At 38.9% G+C, this 23,478-nt stretch overlaps 1 protein-coding gene and 1 long non-coding RNA gene across 3 annotated transcripts; both read right to left on the bottom strand.

The window, feature by feature from the left end:
• Window positions 1–4,661: 4,661 nt before the first annotated feature.
• LOC117491343 lies at window positions 4,662–8,736 on the bottom strand. The gene is made up of 6 exons (XM_034141267.1): window positions 8,609–8,736; window positions 8,162–8,491; window positions 7,299–7,643; window positions 7,075–7,203; window positions 6,272–6,333; window positions 4,662–4,866 (listed from the first exon to the last, which is right to left on the bottom strand). The coding sequence occupies exons 1-6, from the start codon at window positions 8,649–8,651 to the stop codon at window positions 4,744–4,746; spliced, it is 1,032 nt and encodes a 343-aa protein (XP_033997158.1). The 5' UTR covers window positions 8,652–8,736; the 3' UTR covers window positions 4,662–4,743.
• A 13,129-nt stretch (window positions 8,737–21,865) lies between these two features.
• On the bottom strand, window positions 21,866–22,497 carry LOC117491380. Of its 2 annotated transcripts, none has more exons than XR_004556771.1 (3): window positions 22,332–22,497; window positions 22,050–22,181; window positions 21,866–21,888 (listed from the first exon to the last, which is right to left on the bottom strand). It is a non-coding gene; the product is annotated as an uncharacterized LOC117491380 (long non-coding RNA). The 2 variants fall into 2 exon arrangements; XR_004556772.1 differs by having other exon boundaries at window positions 21,885–21,921.
• Window positions 22,498–23,478: the final 981 nt, after the last annotated feature.

Below are 23,478 nucleotides of genomic sequence, written 5' to 3'. Positions count from 1 at the left end.
GGCCTGTCGCGATAAGCAATTCATTGACTTATCGTGCGATAAATAAAAATGAAGTCCATAACTTTTCTGACCTCGATAAATTGTCATTTACATGAAGATGTGACTAGCAGTTTGAAAGTATGTACTTGAATTATTATTATATATTATCATTATGTCAGTGGTCTAAAATGGTCATACAACGGGGCCGACAATATTATCGTTTAATATAACAATAATTTCCGGGAAAATGTATCCAACAAAATTAATTATCGTGAGGCCGATACATGAAACACACAGACACAAACAAATCTACAGACTTACTCCAAACTGCCAAATATATTAATTAACGCACTCTCACTCTCATATACTCTTTGACTCTATTTTGGCCTAGTAGAACAATAAGCAGCAGACTTTGACTTTTTATCATTTCTACTGGATCTTAGATCTGCGCATGCGCAATACGGGTCCCGGCTCCCACTGCTCTGCTGTCTGTTAACGTTGTTAAGAGTGGTGGGGGCGGGGAGGGAGCGGATCGACAGCTTGAGCAGCTGTCAACTCAACATTGTAAATAACCAACCAAAAACGATCGCCGGTTCATCTTGTTTTTGGCGTGAGAATAGTTTGGGCAGCGTGAGAGATTGAGAGTGAAAGCGTGTGTCACACGCCAGATGCGTGAGAGTTAGCAACCCTGTGTAAAGAGAAGCTGGGGCGGCAAAGGGCGATATATTGCAAACGTTTAAGTCGGGTAGTGAACCTCCGGCCCCCGGGTCGTATACGGCCCGCGAGACCATTTGGTACGGCCCTCGAGGTAATTTATAAACACACGCAAGAAAGAAAAAAATTAAAGAAATCTAGACCGCAAAAAAATTAAACAAGCGGGTGCCTGTTTTTCCTGGCCAAGGTCAGGGTCCTTGAACACAACACGAGCCTAACGTGTCATCACGTGGTATATGTCTCGTCTGACAGGGGTGCAGTTCTGACGGAGAGCACCAGAACGTCACTCTCTGGCACTTCACAAATTGCAGTACCCATAAGGAGCCGTACACATGCTGCAGTTTTTGCGTGGCTGTGTCTTTAGTTGAAAGCCCAGTGGCGATCTGTTCATCTGTCATACTGATCATACAGTCAATAACTTTGTTGTTATTAGCATCTGGTTAGCTAGCTATGCTAACGAATATAAGAAGCTTTTTCTACAACCAGTGAGGTAAAGGCACATCTTTATATGATCATTATAGTTATAAAAAAATAAGAGAATAAAGTAAACAGGTATAAAATACTATATGACAGTAGAACAAAGTTGTTGAATAAAGAAGAATACAGTTTGAAAGGAGAGTGATTTGTAAAATATCCATAAAGAAAAAGAAATCTGCTTACAGTTCTGTTTCATATGGATGTTGAGAGATGTATCCATAGATCTCCTAATGTTGCTCTCAAAGTGCACCAGATTGATGCTTTTAACTTCAACATTTAAAAAAAAATCTTCCTGGGAGAGCATGCCCCTGGACCCCCCTAGAGGAGGTTAGGTCCCCCCCCACCTTAAACCATGTCCACATGGATAGGAAACTAAATACATTTGCACACATCTTGTGTCCAATACCTTTCTGTTTTGGTGGTCATGCCACAACCGTGCAGTAGTATTTTTAAGCAGAGGTCAATCATTTGTACGGCCCTCGGAGGATGTTGATAAAATTTAAATGGCCCTTGAGAGGAAAAAGGTTCCCTAACATTATCTAGCTAACATTATACTAACTAAATGCTAATAAATCATTAGCTCACCATGCAAAACTACTCGTTATTGAAAAATGAACACTAAATATTGACCTTTCTTGTGTCCCAATGTTAACTCGAGATAGGCCTACTTACAGTACATTTTAAACGGTGTATTCACTATTCACAGTTTTTTTCTGATAATTCAGCAATTATTGTTAACGCTTCCAGTAAACAGCCAGCGAATGTCACTCTTACACGTATTCCCATTACCTGTAAAGGCGTACTTGGATGATAATGCTTGAACTGAGGTATTTGGAGAGTAGGCTACAAAATAGAATAGAATAGAATAGAACCGGAGGGATGAAACCCTCTTTAATGGTCACACATGCAGAGCACACAGCACACACAGTGAAATGTGTTCTCTGCTTTTAACCCATCCTAGTACCAGGAGTCTAGTACTAGGAGCAGTGGGCAGCTATTGTACAGCGCCCGGGGAGCAATGGGAGTGAGGGGGGAAGGGGGATGTCCGGTGCCTTGCTCAAGGGCACCACGGCAGGGCAGGAGGTGAACTGGGACCTCTCCAAGTAACAGTCCACACTCCATATTTAGGTCTGGTCGGGGACTTGAATCGGCGACCCTACGGCTCCCAGTCCTACTGACTGAGCCACTGCTGGACATAGCAAAAAGGTTGCCTGTCAATAGAGTGATACATGGATGATGTGTCTTTGACGGCCAAACCTTGAAGTTAGCATTGTAGTAGTTCCCTTGACCAAAACCAAATGGGATTTTGGATTATAGCAGAAAAAACATATTTGTGGTAAACAGCAGAAGTTAGACGCTAACATGAGGCCATAAATAGGGTGGCTCAGTCAACATGTCAAAGTGTCAACATGTCTTTAGTCGAGACACTTAGCTCGCAACATTTTCCTGTGTGGTTGCAAATCATTCCACTGCTCAAATAACCCAATAATTATTAACCCCCCTCTAGTGTTTGTTTCTCCCCCCTTACTTCGGTGTTCCTGATTAAATTTGATCGGTCTGTTTTAACTCTACTACCATTGCAATGTAAATACTGTTATATTTTACTATATTTTTTATTATTTTTTATATTTTTCTAGTTCTCCACCTGTGTTTTTAATTTTTTTTTTTATGCACCACGACACCAAGTCAAATTCCTCGTACGTGTAAACCTACCTGGTAATAAACCTGTTTCTGATTCTGATTCTGATTAACACAAAAACAAATAGTCATCACCACATCTGATTAAACAACCTTTTGAGCTGTACACAATATATCAGACTGCTGGATTACATGAATAAGTGCAATGAATATAAACAAATATAGACACTGAAAATGTTTTCCAAAATGAACATGGTTGTCGATTTGTGGGTGCGTACTATCTGATGGATGAACATAATCTAGGTTTACCCAATCATTTGCTATGGCGGTTATTTTTTACCGGGAACATCATAGGTGTAGCAAAGTTGACTAAAACACTAAAAACTCAATGAAAGTGGTGATCAGCAAATGTATATGTTCTAATGTCCACTGTGGAGTATATCATTAGGCTTTGAAGCAATCAAATCTAAAACACAATATTTATGAAAGATAAAAGTAGTAAATCGGTCAGATTTGACCCGAACACGACAGGCGGATTAAAATGAACTGTGACTTCTTTACAACACCATTAAAGTGGAAGGTTTATTTAATAGTTGGGGTAAAAATCATGCATAACTTATACAGTATGAGTAGTGCTGTGTTCACCAGAGCAATGGCAGCCAAGATGGTGATCAGTGAGGGGGAATGTCCAGTGTTCTACATTTAACTTCATGACCTTTATGAGTGCACCATTTTTGTACTTTATACTGCATCTTGCCATTTTTGGCATTTGGACACACTCAAGCACTCAAAATAGCACATTTAATTACAGAAGTACGCAAATAAAGACATAGCACTTAAAGTGGACCTATCATGCTATATTTGAATAATATAGTGTAGGACCATACCTATATAAGGCATATTTATACTTTTTTCTTTTCAAAATACCAAACAGATCATGCATTTTAGCCATGCCTCATTTAGCTCAATTTGCACTTTTTTTTAGCTCTGCTCTGCAAGGGCAGATTCAGTGAGAACAGCACCATCTACTGGCCTGGCATATGTACTACAGCGTCTCCAGCGCTTTCGAACGGCAATGGCCGTGGCTGTCTCCTCCTGATTGGTGGAGTTGGCCCAATAGCCGTAGCGCCACTGTCCTGACGTCAGGACAGTTTTTATCAGATCCGTTGCAGCCCCTTTTTTAGAGATTTGGGTATGGAGGAAAATAGAGAGGGTTGTGTTTTTTGACACTTGGTGAGTTCCCTGTAACACCGGGGACACATATTCATGTATAAAAGACGTACAAAAGTGCATTTTGCATGATAGGTCCCCTTTAAGTATTCTCTGCTATTAAATTCTGATCAATGTAGTTTTGAAACTCCAAAAACCACATCATTAACAAGTCCCTTGGTATAAGGTAAAACAGTTATGAAATGTCGACATGTCGAAATGGGTTAAATATGCCAAAAGAAAGACAAAGACTGATTAGGTTTCTTCAGCTAAGTATTATAAAAAAATCATTTAAAAAAGGAAGCAAGAAATCAACACAACTCCCAATTGCGGTTAGATGTTTTTACAGAGCATTGGCCGAGACAGTAAGTAGATGACGGTCATGGAAGAAGTAAACAGATTTGAACATTCATAATGTATACAAAAGGGCAGAGGAGAACATCTTGAAACAGTTATGTCTGATGGCCCTAAATAAATCATAACAAAATCATTCCCCCCCTGATTTTTTACATTTTCTTTAATGAAAACACACTTTGGTTAGTATTTTAAGATAAAAGATGACACATACAAACACATGTAATCAAATATTGGTGAAACATCGAAGATAAAGAGAATATCTGTTTGCTGCTATTTTGGTTTTTAGCATTAATCCTAATTTAGTGTAAATCTTTGTCAGAGGTCAGTATGATCAACCAATTTACATTTTTAATAGACTCACATTCACATTCAGCATTTAACTTGAGAGTACACACTTTCTTCAGTCTCCATCTCTCTCTTCTTTCCTCCTCTTGTAGCCTTCCTTCCAGAGAAATGCACCGCAGCATAGTTCAGATTATGTCCACCTTCAGTCTGTGCAGCAAATACAATCTCCATTATTAAGAGACAGCTTTGTTGATAATGATTGTTTGATTACAGAATTATAATGGTCTATTATTTATTTGTGACGGACTGCTGCTAAGAGTAACAATCTGTTGCCATAGACACAGTCCTGAGGCCTGTACTACGAAGCTGGTTCAACCTAACCTGGATATGTTTGAGTTAGCCGGTTGGCCCAATCCAAAACATACGCGCTCTGGCTAAACTGTACTACGACGCTGGTTATCAAGTGGATCGCTGAAGCCAGCCGTGTCCTATCTAGTTAGGTGCGCGTTCACATGAAAGGGGTGGTATTTGGAGCATTCGCCCAATCTCAAACACGGACAAGGGAACTGACAGCGCAGCGTCATACTTCCTGAATGAAAAGTGAACTTTAATATTAGTCAAATATGAAGAAGTTAAACTTTAAACATCCATGACTTAAACACTTTATCCAGGATAAAAGCCACATAGCTGCACCTGCAAGGTGAATACAGCTGGTAACAGAAAAAGTGTTTGAATGCGTACATTAACAGGTATATGAAATCACTGCCCCGTCCAAGACACGAGTGGATCTGACTTTAATTAGGAGAATTTGACTCGAGTGTTTCGTCAACTTAATGTGTTGCTTAAAATAATACTTCTGCATACAGTATGTGACACTGTGAGTGTTGCACGGCCAGATACGGCTCAAGAAGCTGACTCAAATAAGGAAATATATGATACATTATGATGTGATATCATGTGATATGAATGATAATGGGACACATCGCGGTCTGCACTCACAGTGCCGCGGACTGTACTTAATGTCCGGTTACTTATATCGTGGCAGATATTTAAGTAAGCTTTCTTAACGCTAATATTATAATAGTCAGATTGCTCTGAAGATGGGAGGGGATATTCTATTAATTTTCACGTTCACACAGTCAGTTGATTTTGGCTGGCCGTCTTTCCTGCAACGGCAGTTTTTCTGTATTTCCTCTATCCTGTAATATGAATTGATCGCTTTAAACTCCGCACACGGAGCTCTGATTGGTCAGCAGGCGGTGCTTTCACTGAGTTGATCTCTTAGCCTGCCACCTAACCCGCTCCGGAGCAGGTTTGCCGCTCAGCATAAGTTACCATGGAAATCTAGCCTGCTAAAAAGAGAACCAGCGTCGTAGGACCGGAAAGCCCGAGATTTCCCTGAAGTTAGCCGGCTAAGTGAAAATCCAGCTTCGTAGTACAGGCCTCTGATATCCAAACACAGCAAGCTGACTAGCTTTTTTAAATGATGTTAAACCAATATTAATTGTCAAAGGATTTACCTCTTTAGTAAGAAGCCATGTAATTAACTGGATGATGAGAATTATGTTAATCAAAATAACCAAAAAAGAAAGAATGTTGTATGATTACTTACAATATCATGCACAGGTTGGCTTGAGTTGTCATGTCTCGAATGCAAAGCAACGTTTTCATTTCCTAAATATGAAAAGAAAACATTAATATTATGAATTTAAACTGAGTTTTCAATACAGATCCCCGGCAAATGGCATAACGTCATATTATCTACATTGCATTATGGGGGTTAAGCATACTTAGGGTAGGGTAGGTAAGTTTGAGAAACCGGCTCGAGATCGCTAGAATTTGAAAATACACAACCGGAGAAAATCTGCCACTTCCTTATAGAGCCCCTCCTCCAACACACACGGACGCGCACATGACCAATGAGGGCACGAGATAAGTTTGTGCACAGATGGAAGGCTGACAGGCAGGTAGGCCATCCAGTTATTTTAGCCGGGCCGGCTAAAATGATTGGTCGTGCTTTTTACAGTACTACGGCTTCCACAGATGACATTTTTTTTATGGATTTGTTGTCAAAGCACTTAAGATATTCATTGCTATCGGGATGTTAAGAGCATTCCATGGAATATAACAAAAAGTGTATCTCGAGCCGGTTTCTCAAACTTACCTACCCTACCTTTAACATAAATGGAGCAACCAATATGGAGAATTGTGCTGCAGATGTTTGCTGATAAATTCATATAATAACATTAAGAATAACAGATTTCCATGTATAAAAAAGCAGATTAGTTAAGTATAATAGTATCCAAGAACACGAGGTTAAGGTTTATCGTGTCTCTCATGATGTCATGCTTCTAAAACTATTTAAAGTAAAATAATCGGCGTATTAAACTTTTTGACTAAATCAACAAAACGTACCTTTACATCGTGAACAACCTGCTCTTGAAATCCGGCGGCAGAATAAAGTAATGTTTCCAATGATAGAAACGACCAAGCAGAGTATTGCTATCGCCAGCGCTATAACTTCAGAGCTTGCATTTCGCCCCTAGAAAGCAAAAAGACATTTGACACATTAATGATGTGGTTCATTGGTTCGTAGACATTAACGTCCATATTAAACAAAATACATCGGTATAACATACCAATTTTCAGTTTTGTTACATCTCCAAATAATATCTCTCCACATGAGGCCACAGCACAGTAGTAAGTCCCGGCATCAGAGGAGCTGAAGTTCTTTGAGAAGCAACTCTTCTGAGTGTCCGGTAACTTCTCACATTCATCTTGTCTTCTTCCATCAGTGTAGATGATGCTAGGACGAGATTTATCTGAACCGGCTCTGAACCAGAACACATTGAGGTCTCTTGGACATGTTTTATTCTCAGATTTAGAGAGGACCGAACACTGAAGGGTCATCGAGTTTCCTGGAGGAGCTGGATCAGATAATGTCGGCCACTGAACAGAATAGTTTGAAGTCCTCCGAGTGTTTCCTGAAAAATACAAAACTGTTTAAAAAAATGTGTCCCATTTCATCTGACATTTGTAAAAGTATTAACATGAATCTGCTGATATTTAGCAAATGTGGAGATGCTTTATTATTAGAGATTTCCTCAAAGTGAAATTAGATTGTTTAAATATCGATTAGAGCTTTAATAAAGATAAAGCAGAGCATAGAATGTAATTACCAAGTTTTAACCATATATTTAAAGATATGGTGCATGTCAGAATTGGCAACACTTTTAGGGTTGAGTGGTTAACACTGTAACTTTCTCAAATATATACAACATAGCTGGTAAAGAAATCAACATCCAAAGTAAATACAAATATCTGAAAATAAATAGAATAATTTAATCTTAATTGTATGTCTAACTGAATTTGTATTTTAATTTGTGTTAAAAATGCAACAGATAATTGAAATGATACTTTACTTAAACATTACCAAAGTGCAGCTTTGGATCCGACCTGAAGCATTTACAAAACTCATTCTAATGAAGTAGATCACATTTACCTTTCAGTAACAAATATGTCCCACTCCATTCAGGATGTCCATAACGCTCTGTGATTGAGCAGTGATACATTCCTTCATCTTCTGGGATTGTACTCCGAATCGTCAGGGTGATTAAATTGTTATCGCGTTTTAGCTCCAATCTTGAGTGAGAAAAATGTGTTGCAGACTCAGGTTTTGTAGATTGGAGCAGTTTCACAATTAATGTCAGAGTCTCTCCAGCATTTTGCTTGAACCAGTAGAGCTCTTTACTGCCAATTTCAATAGTAGGCAGAGCACACGTGAAGGTCACAGATTCACCAAGAGGAACTGTAGTCACTGGAACCAGCGTATCTGAAATAAATGACAGAATACAACACGTGAAACAGTACATACATCATGCAAGAACACAAAAGTTAACCCCAAAACCCCAAGTAGGCATGCACATTTTTACTGAATACTTGCTCTTACATCCTTGATGAAGAAAAAGCAGTGTTACCCATAACAGCAACATCTTGATATTGTTTCTTGTTGGGAAACTTTTGGGTATTTCAGTGAGTACAAATGTTGAAGTCACATGATCATGATTGTGTGTGTCAGAGTGTACCATGCATCTGATTGGCTCTCATAGAATCAAGATTCAAAAGTGCACTTCCTGTCTCACTTGTTGTGAAGCATATCATCTCATTCTTCTCAACATACCAAAGTCATTTTAGCACATTTTACAAACCAGGTTAGCTGTTAACAGGGTTACATTGTGCTGCCAGAGACAAAGTATATCCAGTTAAAGAACATGATGTTCTCAGAGTAAGAACAACTAAATAATTAATGTAGGATATATGTGTGTACACAACAGTACAAATAGTAAAAAGTAAAATAGACAAGGTAATTCAAAGTGTCTCTTGAGTGTTGTTTTAGCAAGAGGCAGCTTGCTACTATTATTGCTAGCATGTTTAGCAACAAACTGTACATCTCACTATTGTAATAGGAAATGGAATTTGGGGCAATATATGGAAATGTAACTTAGGTAAGACATTGATCCTTACAAATTACAGGGGCTTTTTGCTTATGTTAAGGTAACTGAATGTTAACATTTTACGTTTTCTAAGCATGCATAATTAATCTACCTGTGTCTTGAACAATGAAAAACGTACAGTAACATAAGCCTACATATAGGTGTACTACATAAAAAATCAATTGTGAAGAATTTTGTGTTACTCAGCAGTTTCTTTGGTCACTTTAATTAAACAGCCAGTGGATGTCACTCAACCCTTAGCCTCCAAAATGGCAGATTTGTTGTTGATGACACATTTCTATTACCTGTCAAGGAGTAAGTAGAGATACTGCTCCCACTAAGGTACTGGTGAGTACACAAAAGTTGCCCAGCAATTGAATGATTCAGATATGTGTCGTTGTACGCTGGAAGATAGAAATAGTTGCCTGAACTATGGCAGAAAAAAAGGTCTCTGGCAAAAAAAAGTATGCAACTGAACATTTTGTTCAGCAAGAAAATCTTCACAAAGGATCACAACTTTAAAAATGTTTAACCTGTTAAGCCCGAGAGACCCCGGTACCGGGGCACTGCCGCAACATCTTGCAGGAAACAGTGTCTGAGGGCATGTTCATTTAATAAAACTATGAATGTTTTATATCCATGTAACGGGAAGAAACTCATCTAACTGATCTTTTTTTTTTTTTTTCAAAAGAAAACCCACAATGCTAACACTGAGCCTCTGAATTAGCAACGAGCGAAAAATGCTAACAGATTACTGCACCGAAAATCACTCACAAAACCTTATTATTTATCTCTTCTTCCATGACATCGATTCACATCGTGAGGTGACACAGAATCTATGGGTACCCACATTATCACTGAATTATACGAATTTGCGACGTTATAAACAAAAACAGGCATCAAAACAGGTGACGTTAGGTAGCTAAAATGCTAACATTTTTACCTTGGCTCTGTAGTCTCTCCAAAGTGGTCTTCAATGGCATTAAAACGATAAAAACGCTGCTGAAGTTAATCCATAGGTTAATCCAATGTGTCTGTGTCCCTTTGAAATGATTTCTGATAATCCATAAGCAATAAAACTGCTTTTCCGTTTCCAGATGTCAGAGCTAGAGATAGGTTCGCTCTGATGCAAAACTGTATGCGCGAAGCCCCCACCTTTTCTTTTCACAATGAGTGTGTGTGGGGGACTCCCCCTTCGATTCTATTGGCTCTAACGGTCAGAAAGAGGTGTCAACCATCAAAATCGAGCAAGGGAAGCCAGAGATATGGAAAATCCACCCAAATGACCCCAGAAGTGGTTTCTTTTTGCTAAATCTCTCTAAAAAGGTCAAATGTCACTTGTTTTGCATCAATCTTGATACAGGGTACTTATATGTTGTACTTTGGATTCCTAAAGCTTTTAGTCTACCTCACCATCATCCAAGGGTAGTTTTCACTATAAGTAAAAAAGAATTGTTGGACGGACACTATCATTTACAGTTTTTTACTATGTAAAATCTGAATTTTCTTTAAAATAAAAAACATCTATATTGATTCTGACTTTTCTACATCCAACTAACAGGTTTATCATTACTTTGAGAAAAAAGATTATTAATTTAACCCTTTTAGAAGGGAAGATATGGTCATTTGTTCTGGGAATGTCATTTTCGAGCCTGAGACCTGAAAAACAGGCTCAGGGCTTAAGAGGTTAAGTATACATATAATTATCAGCAGTTAAGCGCTAACATTAGGGCTATAAAAGAGGCGGCTGTGGCTCAGGAGGTAGAGTGGTCGTCCTCTGTCCAGAGGTTGGTGGTTTTCCTGCCCAGCAGTCAACATGTATAGAAAGACTAGAAAACCACTATTTACATCTTTAAACAAAATACACCAAGCTCATCTAACTGCTAAAGGCAGACTTCAGCATGCTGCCATTTAATGAGTCTCAGTTAGCGCTTTGTTAGCGACTACCTTTTTTAAGATACGTAACTTCTTAAAAGTTCACAAGACGTGTATTCACTGATGTATTTTATGCTGTAGACTTTAATAATCTTTTAATCTTGAGTTAACCAAGGGCCATCCTGGTCTTTGTAAAGCATATCACCTCATTCTTCTCAATCCCAATTAAGGTAAAGATAGCGTATCGCCTTTGATGTTTTTACTGAAAGAAATGGTGGATCTGTGAAGGCAAAATTGGTCAACAAATGCAACGACAGTGAATACAAATCTGAAACTTATGAGGCTTTATACAAAAGCGATAGACCAATTTGAGAATAGCTCCACCTCACACAAGACCAAAATAGGTGGGGGGATTTCCAAATGTTAGCCTACCCTGTATCTGACTGTTTACTACTGCTTTGCTTCATATAGGTATATATATATGAAGCAAAACATTATATGTCAATATTGATACTGCAGTTCTTTTGTCACTTAAAAGTAAATGTTACTCTTACCATTAAACTCTGAAAATGACAGACTTACTGACGACAAATGCCCTTTACTGTACCTTTAATAAAGTTTAAATAATTCTCCAACTATATGGAGAGTACAAGAAAGTTCCCTGTCAATAGAGAGTTGCTTAGATGATGTGTTTTGGTTGCAGATAGAGCCACTGGTCTTGGCCCATCTCAGACCGCAGGTGAGATCATTCCTTGACCCTCTGCAATTTGCCTACCAGCCTCACCTGGGGGTGGACGATGCCATTATTTACCTGCTGCAGCGTGCTCACTCATACCTGAATGGATCGGGTTGCACTGTGAGAATCACCTTTTTTGATTTCTCCAGTGCATTCAACACGATCCAGCCACGGCTATTGAGTGACAAGCTGCAGGCTATGAGGGTAAACTCGTCCACCATCTCCTGGATTACCAACTACCTCACGGACAGACCACAATACGTCCGGCTGGGCAGTGTGCTGTCTGATGTGGTGGTTGGTAGTATTGGAGCCCCACAGGGGACTGTGCTGTCTCCTTTCCTGTTCACCTTATACACCTCTGACTTTCTATACAACTCAGAGTCATGCCATCTGCAGAAGTTTTCGGATGACTCTGCAGTGGTAGGGTGTATAAGGGATGGACGGGAGGAGGAGTACAGAGCGCTGGTGGGTGATTTTGTTGAGTGGACTGGAAGAAATCATCTGCTTCTGAATGTGGCCAAGACCAGAGAGATGGTCATTGATTTCAGGAGGAAGAGGACATCTCCTCCTCTGCCCCTGTGCATTCTAGGAGAGGATGTGGCAGTTGTGGAGGTCTACAAGTACCTGGGAGTGCACTTAGACAATGGGCTGAACTGGAGGATCAACACTGACGCTGTGTACAAGAAGGGGATGAGCCGACTCTATTTTCTGAGGAAGCTGAGATCCTTCAACGTGTGCAGTAAGATGCTGGAGATCTTCTATCAGTCTGTTGTGGCTAGTGCACTCTTCTTTGCTGCGGTCTGCTGGGGGGGCAGCATCAGAGCCGGTGACACCTGCAGGATCAATAAACTGATCAGGAAAGCTGGGTCAGTCATCTGCATCAAGCTGGACCCCTTTGAAGCTGTGGTGGAGAGGAGGACACTGAACAGGCTGTTGTCCATCATGGATAACCCCACCCATCCTCTCCACCTGCAGCTGGACAGTCAACGGAGCTCCTTCTCCAACAGACTGCTGCAGCTCCCCTGTCACAAGGACAGATACTGGAAAACATTCCTGCCCACTGCAATAACACTGTACAATAAATCACCTCTGGCTGGAAGAGAACTCTCTGCTCCATAGTTTCTCTTGGAATAAAACCACGTTGTACATTTTACTCATACATCATCTGTTTCATATTTAATACTCCATATTTCATATATTTTGAATATATATATATATTTGTATATATTTATATATAATATCTGCATGTATATTTTCTATTTCGACATGTATATTTTATATTTTATTTTATTTCTATTCTTGTATATTTTGTAGTTTTGTTTTATTGTAAAATGCCTTTTATGCTGCTGTAACAAAAACAATTTCCCAATTTGGGATCAATAAAGTACGATCTATCTATCTATCTATCTATAAGAAATGAATGCAACTGATTATTTAATGTTTAATGTTGTTTTTATAGGCAATAATTTAAGCTTTGTTAGTTCCAGGTTTAATATGTGGAATAAGTTCATTTCAATAAGTTTTGGAATAAACATTGAACCAGTCCGGCCCTCGACTAGTACCGATTTTTTTAATTTTGGCCCACTGTGTATTTGAGTTTGACACCCCTGCTCTATGGCCATGGAGCATCAGTACAGATGACTTTGTTTACTTTGTTGACTTTGGTCAACAACCCAAACTTGTGTTAAAAACAAAACAACTAAAAACCAATAAAAAAACGAATTGATGTTGAGTGTAATTTTTAAGGGCAATATATGTCGGGCACATCTATTGTTACTCCCAGATCTAGGGGAACCTAGGCGCAGCATAAAATTGCCCTCTCCCAACTCTTCCCACTCCCAAGAAATGGTAAACAACACAGGAAATCAGCTTTTGAGATTTATTAACTCAAAAAGAGGTGAAACAACCCCAACATAACAAACAAACAACGTCTTTACAGAGTTTCCTTAAACTTGCCTAACAAAACAAATCAAATCAAATCAAATACAGGCTTCTTACCTACTCTTACCTTTAAACAGGATAAAAGGTTCAAACAAAAAGAGGGTTTCTCACTCCTAAACAAATCAAAGTGTGTCTTAGAAGATAGATTAATTTAGTTTAACTTTCTAAGATTTCAAAATATACAAAAAGGACCGGTATACGGTAGACCTGTTAAGCCCCAAGCCATTTTTTCAGGTCTCAGGCTCGAAAATGACATTTCCAGAACAAATGACCATAACTTCACTTCTAAAAGGGGAAAATTAATAATCTTTTTTCTCAAAGTAATGATACACCTGTGAGTTGGATGTAGAAAAGTCAGAATCAATATAGATGTTTTTTATTTTAAAGAAAATTCAGATTGAACATAGTAAAAAAATGTAAATTATTGTGTCCGTCAAAAAGAAAAACATTACTTATAGTGAAAACCACCCTTGGATGATGGGATTGGAGACTAAAAGCTTTAGGAATCCAAAGTACAACATATAATAAGTACCCTGTATCAAGATTGATGCAAAACAAGTGACATTTGACCTCTTTAGAGAGGTTTAGCAAAAAGAACTCCACCTCTGGGGTCATTTGGGTGATTATCAGAAATCATTTCAAAGTGACACAGACACATTGGATTAACCTTCAGCAGCGTTTTTATCGTTTTAATGCCATTGAAGACAACTTTTGATCAGAATAACAGCTAAGGTAAGACATGTGCCATGTTTGCTACCTAATGCCACGTGTTGTGATGTCTGTTTTTGTTTCTCATGTCGCGAGTTTTGATCATGGAGTGATGATACTGATACCTATCGAATATGTGTAATCTAACGATGCTAATCAATGGGTTGGATGTGCATTTACGATAAGTAATAAGGGTTTTATACCGTGAGTTCTGTGCTAACGGCGTTAGCATTTTTTTCGCTCAGGGCTAATTCAGAGGCTCAGCGTTAGTCTTGTGTTTTCTTTTGCAAAAAATGGTTCATATCATCAGTTAGCTGAGTTTCTTCCCGTTACATGGATATGAAACATTCATAGTTTATTAAATCTTAAGAAGCCCTCAGACACTGTTGCTTGCAGATGTTGTGGTTTCTCCCCGCCCGCGGGGGAATGGGGCAAAACAGGTTTAATGATGTGCAGTATGTTCATAAATCTGAGCTGTATCTGTCTGTGTGAACAGAGCAGCATGTTCAATTCTTTATCAGTTTGGTATCTCTTTTGAAAATTAAATTATTTATTAGGAAAAAAGAAACACATTAACATATCATCTTTACATAGCATTGACACAGACAGTACACAGATGTGGAAAATGTACATTTAAAGACTTGAAACTTTATGATGCAAATTGTTGTTCACAACTTTGATAACTCACAATGAAACACATGTATCCCTACAGTGTACAGTATGTATCTACACAAGCTTACAGTAGCTTTTATATTATTTTTGTGTCATGAAGATTACTTATGTTTGCAAAACATATACATACAGTACAATCCAATATATTAATTGGATTAATGAAACTAGGGGCTAGTACCTTTCTTGAACAGAATGCAAACAATTATTACATCTGCAAAGATTAGCAAATCCAGTATTACACCATCAAGCCAACCCAAGAGCCCGGGCATCAGTGTAGATACACTCTTCTTTCATTGCTTTTGCACCCCCAGTCCCTTTGCTAGATTTCCTTCTGGTGAAGGTTGGTGCAGAATAAATCACTGAGTCATCATCTGTCTGTGAAAATATATAGAGAAATGTTATGAGACAACATTTTTACAAGCAGAGAAAAAAACATGCTGTAAACTTTACAGGCTTTTATTTTTTACCCTCCCTGCTGACTTCGAGGATTTTTACCCGCTGTTGTTTCATTTGTATGCAGAGTAACAGCAGCTGTATTATATAAAAATAAAAACATTCATATGAATGTACTTACTTTTGCAAACACCACAGGATTTCCCCTTCAGTTTCTTGATTGCATAAATGAGAGAGGCATTAACAATCACACATATGCCAAAGCAGCACCTAACAGTTGTTGTTTCCACACACAAATCGAAAAATGTGCATAATAAACAGGTTGACTGAAAGGCACATAGTCCTCAGATACACCGCTGATATTAAAAATGGAATCATAACAATAGGACTTAAATTGATAAGTTTGATTAATCAACATTTGGAAAGTATTTGTTACACTATAACACTAAAATAGAGAAGCTGTCTTATGCGGAATATAATGGACTCCTAGTGATAACCTGCCCACTCTGCCTTTCAGTCACCTGTAGCAAACATAGCAGACAGAGGAGAGCTCTTACCACATTATATCACCTTTATACATAGTGGAGAGAAAGGCAAGAACAGCGCACCACTTTATTAAAGATCTTTAAGTGTTTTTAAATGAATAACAGGAACACCGATTGCAGTCAAACTCTGGCATTAGAAGTATTACTAAAACTAAGACCCCCATCATCCCAGCCACAAACTGTTCTGTCTGCTGCCGTCTGACAGGCGGTGACGCAGCATCAGGTCTAAAACCACCAGACTAAGGGACAGTTTCATCCCACAGGCCATAAGACTGCTTAATGCCTGAGCTCTGTTAAGTGCCTCCATAACCTAAAGCAGGGGTACTCAAACTTTTTTATTTAAGGTCCAGTTGTGAACTTTATACAAGGTCACTGGTCCGGATCAATGCCAGTAAAGTCCCCCCCCCCCCCGAGCGGAGAAACAAAACTGAAATTGAGAAGCAGGTTGCGTTCGAATACTCCAAAAAAACAGCTCCTAAGTTCTAACCCTATCGTCTATTCCTTGACCTCGGAGTGAAACGTCATGGGGTTAAGGGATAGTGGATAGGAGAATTCAAAAGGATTTAGGAGAAGAGACTGCGGCACTTTAGAGAATCCGACTGCACTTTCACTATCCGACGTGTTTATGATGCGCCAGCGGAGGTCATAAATGTGCGCCTGCTGCTGTGGGGAAACTACAGTTTTCTATACAGCGGACTACAACATGGATGTTTAATAAGAACGAGGGACTACTGTAAACTCATCTAGAGACTCTGCACCGTGCTCTGATGCTGTTGTTTTATGCTTTATGAACAGGGACAACAGAGAAACATATTCTTCATGACCAAAGTTGGAATTGAAATAAAAAAGGAAAGTGAAACTTATGCTCGTCACCCTCTCCCTCCGGTCCACATTAATACAAATGATCCCAATACGTATGATTGTATGAAAAGATCTTAAAATCAATACAAATGTATTTATTATAAACGTTAGTCCTTAACATCTATCACTGTGTATATCACCATTCAAACATATTTTAAAAGTTGAACAAACCCCACACAGCTCAGTAAAGACTGTGAAATGTTGACTTTATTTGATCATTTCAGTAAAAACTAACGTTCATATTTCTCTTTTGATTATAATACTGATGAACGTTCAAAACAAAGCACTTTGGCAACTTACCACATACGTTTTAAATTGCTTAATAAGCACCGTAACTTTATACCGATATCATTTCTCGTTCATAATCGGTTGTTTCCGTGAACGGCCGACTGTTGTGTGACGGCAAATGCTGCGGCCGCAAGGCATTGTGGGGCAGCATTTTCTCCTCTCCTTTCGGTTAGGGAGGTCCAGTGGTTCCTAGGCTAAAGGAGGTTATAAAGGAAGTTTGAAACCTCCTTTCCTTTTAATTTAGAGAATTCGAACGGCACTTATCATGGCTGCCACTGAGGGACTTCCGGGTCATTTCACTCCGTTAGGAAGGTTCCTAAGCTAAATGGACTATTCGAATGCAACCGCAGTTTCTTGGCGCTCTTTGCATGGGGCCCCCTTGAGGGGGTTTCCCGACATGTCGTTGCAGTAAATTAAAGGGTGTTTCATGTTGTCGTTGCCCCCTTCTGGTCCAAGCACTTGCCTGCCTTGCCTGCCTTGCCTGCCTTGCCTGCCTTGCCTGCCTTGCCTGTCGGTAAACGGCGCCCCTGTATGCACACACACACACATTCAATACATACATACAGTATGGTGGCTTGAACTAGTGGGAGAAATGGCACTGTTTGTCTGTAGTCAATGCCTTGAACCTCGGCAAAATAGGCATTAGAAGCATTAGAAAGTCAAGGTAAACTTGCGGTTAACTTGCGGTCTGCTATGCGTGTCACGCTCGCACACACAAGTAAATATATATGCACGTTCATTCTCACAACGCGTCAGACACAAGACGCGCGTACATGATGATGTACATTAATTTATCAGAATCAGAATTTATTTTTATTTTTATTTTTTTATAATTTTTATTTTTTTCATAATGGGACACGGGGTTCGGTCCGGATTGATTTGCAGTTCGGTCCGGATCCGGACCTTGGTCCGGAGTTTGAGAAGCCCTGACCTAAAGCATTCTTCTGTCTGCATCTTACAATTGATTTATCTTAATGTTAATCACAATAAACAGTATTTAATTTGTTTAACTATATTGTACATGTTTATAGACTCCTGCATTTACTTGGTCACTTACAACATTCTCTGCACTATTTATATATATATATATATATATATATATATATATATATATATATATATATATATATATATATATATATATATATATATATATATATATATATATATATATAATGTTGCATTGTTGGAGGAGCTTGGGATTTAAGTTTGTCATTGCCATATCTGGAGCATTGTAGGCTTAGAAGAAGCCTCAAAGCATACCTTACCTTGGGATCCTCAGCCTTTTTTGAAGTATTCTAATTTTACAGAGCAATGATGTTGCTTCTAACAAGTGAAATCATATGCTTTGTACCGTCTACTTTTTTCTTTGTGTGCACAGCACTGCCTGCATTTGGCAAGCTGACAGAAACAGATTGACATGCATTCACAGTCTCTACTGACAGACAAATGCATGGAAACTTAGGGACTGTTGTGGTTTGGCTTCAAACTGAGGTGTCAACAGAGAGGGGCTTCTGCCTTTCTCACTCTCTGTTTTAGCCTCAGGAAACTCGGCATGCACTGCTGATTTTAAAAGTGAACGTGGAATGAAAAAACATTTCAGTAAAGGGTAAAGTCATGACATCACGTCTTTTTGACCGACTTAAGTTTGCCGGATAATCAACAAAAATCTGTCTGAAAGCTTTACAAAAATCTGCTCCACTGCGCAATAAATGCAGCACTTATAGCAGAGTACTCTGGCAGATGCATAAGAGTAGATGGTAGCCTCTTTCTCTTGGTACTTTTACTGAGCACATTGAAAACTAATTAGCAGTTTCTTTCAACTTCCCCCTCACTACATATAGTTTTGAACCCAATAGTCAGGTGTGTTCTGAGTAAACAGCGTTGGGCCTGTCTGTCAGTGTAGCTGTTGCATGTGGCTTTGCTTGTTCTCACACCAGACATGAAAGGCCTTTACAAAGTGATGAGAGGCTAGAAGTACGGATGTTTTCAGTTGGCCCCGCCATTTCTTCATGCTGTACATTTTTAGACATGTTTTATAAAGTTGTGGTGGCTAAAACACAGAGATGAAATGGGTAAGTTGCAGTTCCTGTTCAGTATATTAGCAGCTGAGCCACTGCCCTGCCATGTAATTCTTTTGTCACCATTTCCTATGTACCACATTTCACTGCAATCCCTAGTGTAGTGATTTCACACAACACAAAAATCTTCGACGTACCGATGCACTAGATAAACATTGGGGTATCAAAAAAACTGACTAGGATACATCCTATGGAAACATTTGTCCAGATATTTCACTCTATTTCACTATATTTGCCTCTATTGTGGCTGAAATACACATTTCATATATACATAACTAACAGCATGGGTTAATGTTGATGGTCAAATGAGTGACATGTTGTGTATTTTAGGAATGATTTGCGAATAGCTTTACCATATTTATGCCTCAGACTTTGCGCAAAATCTAATCCAACAGTTACACACATATTTAGGTGTAGAATATCACCATTAAAGCTATAACAATTTGCGTCATGTAACCAATGTACTTTTATTTATAAAAAAAAAAATGTTATACAATGATTTTAAGCAGATTGGACATCATTTCAAAATGATATACATTTTTTGTTTCCAGGTTATAACATTTCTCCAATTTCTGAAAGGGAAGCAACATATTTACACCATTGTAAGTGTGATGGAAACTTCTGAAGCAATGGAGACGAAACTCAGAGAGACACTGGGTGAGCTGGAACTTTGATGGCAAACACTGATGGTTTATTATGGAGTTACGGCCGGAGAACTGTCAAGACATGTGCTGCCGCCACGAGGTGACACAGCGGTTGCCAAACCAATTCTGAAGATCTCTACCCCAGACCCATGTATTTAGCTGGTTCTGAGAGAATAATCAATATTGTGCATGACAAGATAAAACAGGCAAAGCACTAAAACACCTCTATCAGCTGACAGGCAGGAATAGGGAGACAAAACACTGAGATCACAGCAGCCCAAGGTTGCAGGCCTGTGCTCAGTGAGGGCAGTACAAACTGACTGGGTCAAAGGTATGGGCCTAGGAACATATTTCCCCAACAGTAAGCTTTAATCAGAAAGTCCAGTATATTGTTAGTCCATCACTAAAGACCAGGGGCCTCATTTATAAAGGGATATACGCTCAAAAAATGGCGTACGCCAGTTTCTACGCAATGTTTGCGATTTATAAAATACTAACTTGACGGGAAAATGTGCGGTCCTCCACGCAAACTCTAACCCATGCGTACGCACTAAGCACAACAACGGGAGAGACGAGAAACTGCGACACCGTTGGCAGAAGGAAGAATGGAGAGAAATATGTGGAAATAAATAAAATGTTACCTCTCATTTATCATATGAAGAATTCATTTTCAAACATTGATTAAAGCCAATCTTAAAATGATTAAACAAACGCCTGTTTGCGACTCCTCAGTGCACACAAAAACATAACTTGGAGAAATAAATAAATACGGATATGTTATTTAAAACCACCTCGAATATGTTGTGTTAATGTTATGAAATGTTTTCTCATAAATGATGCGGTAAGCAGGAGGACAGAATTACGTCTAAACTGACGCCGTTTTGCATTTCTATAGGTTGTAGATACGAGCATGGTTTTATATACTATCACGTTTAATCGTGTTTTATGCCGTTTGCCAAGACTTGATAAGTCGCTCGTAAAACACAGGAGTTATGGAAACTAAGAACACCTATGTGGTAAATTGTACAGCTAATATAACACAACACATTAGTTGTATTTCCTTTAACTGGTGGATTATGGATATATAGTTGCTGATCGACAGCTGGAACACAAACCACCAAATACAACAAAATAATTCAGATCCAGTCGTCATGACTCCACTCCGGAGGGATTCCCCGATCATTTCTTAGAGTTTCTCATCAAGGGGGTGTCTCCTGTCCCCGGGACAAACACACTGCATGAGGAAGGTTATGTGTATTTTTTTTGTCATTAACTTTTTTCGGACCACTTATTTATTTATTTTGGTGACGATCCGACCTCCATGCTGCTACTCTGGTTCAAACTGCATCCACCAAACAATATGATTTATCTCGACCTCCCCAAAATAACCAAAATCTGACACGGTGTGAGATGTCTTTTTTAGCTGTTCGGTCGTAATTTCCTGCGATCTTCTTGATGCAGTCAGTCAGTCAAAATGAATGAATGAATGGGCGTTTCTTTGACTATTTATAGGCAAATATGGGCGTTACGTGAAGCCTGCAAAAGCTGCGCCGCATTTCGAGTCGATTGTGATTTATAAAGGGAAACAGGCGTAGGAAGTGCCGGTACGCACTTCCCTCGCCGGTACGCAATGTTTTGTGAATCGGAAAATGTCGGAAAATTTCTGTACCTATTTTTTTGCTTTGTACTACGTAAGCAACCTTCTCACGTCAATCCTACGCAAGGCGTTATAAATGAGGCCCCTGACATCGGTGTAGATCGTCTCTCCCTCTGCTGATTTTTTATTCTTCCTGTCTGCTCTGCCAGTTTTCCTCTTGGTGAAAGTTGGTGCAGAATAAGTTATTGAGTCCTCATCTCTCTGCAAAAAAGTATGGAAAAATGTTTGAGATGGCAAAAGTTATGATTTACATGTAGAAAATAAAATGAGTCAACAACTTTTTTCAGTCACATCTTCTCTTTTTGACCGTACCTGCCTCTGCTGATCACCGCTGGCTGGTACGGGATTTGTTTGCAGAAAAACAGAAGCTGTATTATGAAATAAAATACATTTGATGACATATGATGTAGGTACAATTATACAAATTTGTAATGTAAAAAAGTGAGCTTTTCCCAATAACTGTCTGATAGATTGAGGTATGAGAAACGTTATTTACCGTTGCAACTATCACAAGTTTTCATCTTGATAGTATAAATCAGGAAGGCAATAACAATCAGACTTATAGCCAAAGCAGCAGCTAACAGAAGCAGAACTACAATGGCCTTCTGCTGATCCCCCATCTTAGGTGCTAAAATCATGGAGAAAAGGAGCAAATGTGAAAAATGTAACGTTTTTTTGACAGTATTACAATGCATGACAATTGGATTTTGGTTTATAAGGGTATCTACCAGATACAAAATGAATGATTATTAAAGATTTGTAAATGCATTGCAGTTACCTTCAATGTCCAGTTTTGTTCCATTTCCAAATAATATCTCCCCACATGTGGCCACAGCACAGTAATAAGTCCCAGCATCAGAGGAGCTGATGTTTTTAGAGAAGTTGTAGATACATTTCCGTGGAGAGCTAGCCTCAGGACTATTCTCACAATCATCTCCGCTGTTGTTATGGCTATGGGTGTAAATGACACACTCTGGTTTCTCCTGGACAAGTTTTGCTCTGAGATTCAGAGAGGACTGTACACTGCAGAGTCACCGAGTCTCCTGGAAGGACCGGATCAGACTGATGGCCTTGAATAATGGCAGTGATATCTGGTTCAGGGCCTGGAAATATAAATATATAGATAAAGGATACATTTTTAAAGAAAGGTGAAATCTACGTTTGCTGTATTTCATTTCAGAAATCAGAAATCATTCACGCATTTCCCTGTGAGGTAATTTATAATGTGTGGGTAAATATAAAAGACAAAAATAGTAAGCTGTCATATCAAACAAAAGGGGTTTAGTACATAACACATTAAGAAAGTAGTCAAATACAATTAACTTATGTAGCAGACAGTAATAACAAAGATAAACAGTATAAATGATTTACCTTTAACTTTCAGAAATGTCACATTCAGAAATGTCATGTCAAGTTTGTTTACTGTTAGGCAGTAGTAAACTCCAGTATCGCTTGGCTCTGTTTTACTTATTTGCAGGAGAAAGGTTCCATGCCCTTGTTTTGCTGTAATGCGAGGAGTCTTGTTATCACCATCATAATCAAAAGAATATGTTCCTCCCAAGACTTCAGGGACGTTTCCAGGTCCATGCCTGATCCAGAACATGTTTGTTGAATCCAAGGATTTCTGGCGTGAACAAGTCAAAGTCACATCATCCCCAAGACTAACAGTCTTTGTCTCCAAGATCTGATCGTGTGTGCATCCTGAAAAATATAATAAACACACAGATGATTGATTTGTGATACATTAAGAATAATTAGCACCCTACTGAATCCTTATCAGAACATGACAATTCATATAATGTATCTCAAGTCTAGATACTTACGCCCCACTCCAAGCATCAGCAGTAAATAAACTATGATCAGCATTTTCTGGTCAATCCACTTGTGGCTGCCGGTAAATTAAATCGTATTTGAGTAGATTCGCC

This window comes from Trematomus bernacchii, unplaced genomic scaffold, assembly GCF_902827165.1.
Source record: "Trematomus bernacchii unplaced genomic scaffold, fTreBer1.1, whole genome shotgun sequence".
NCBI lineage: Eukaryota > Metazoa > Chordata > Actinopteri > Perciformes > Nototheniidae > Trematomus > Trematomus bernacchii.
The sequence above is the reverse complement of the archived record's forward strand: the minus strand, read 5'-3'. Positions and strand labels throughout refer to the sequence as shown.

Bases quoted from the DNA above. Each gene is read 5' to 3' on its own strand.
- LOC117491343 (XM_034141267.1), bottom strand. From the start codon at position 8,651: ATGTTGCTGTTATGGGTAACACTGCTTTTTCTTCATCAAGGAT. The intron at 7,204-7,298 runs GTATGTTATACC...TTTTTGCTTTCT, and splicing joins TGTAACAAAACTGAAAATTG to AGGGGCGAAATGCAAGCTCT. The intron at 6,334-7,074 runs GTACGTTTTGTT...TTTCATATTTAG, and splicing joins AGGTTGTTCACGATGTAAAG to GAAATGAAAACGTTGCTTTG.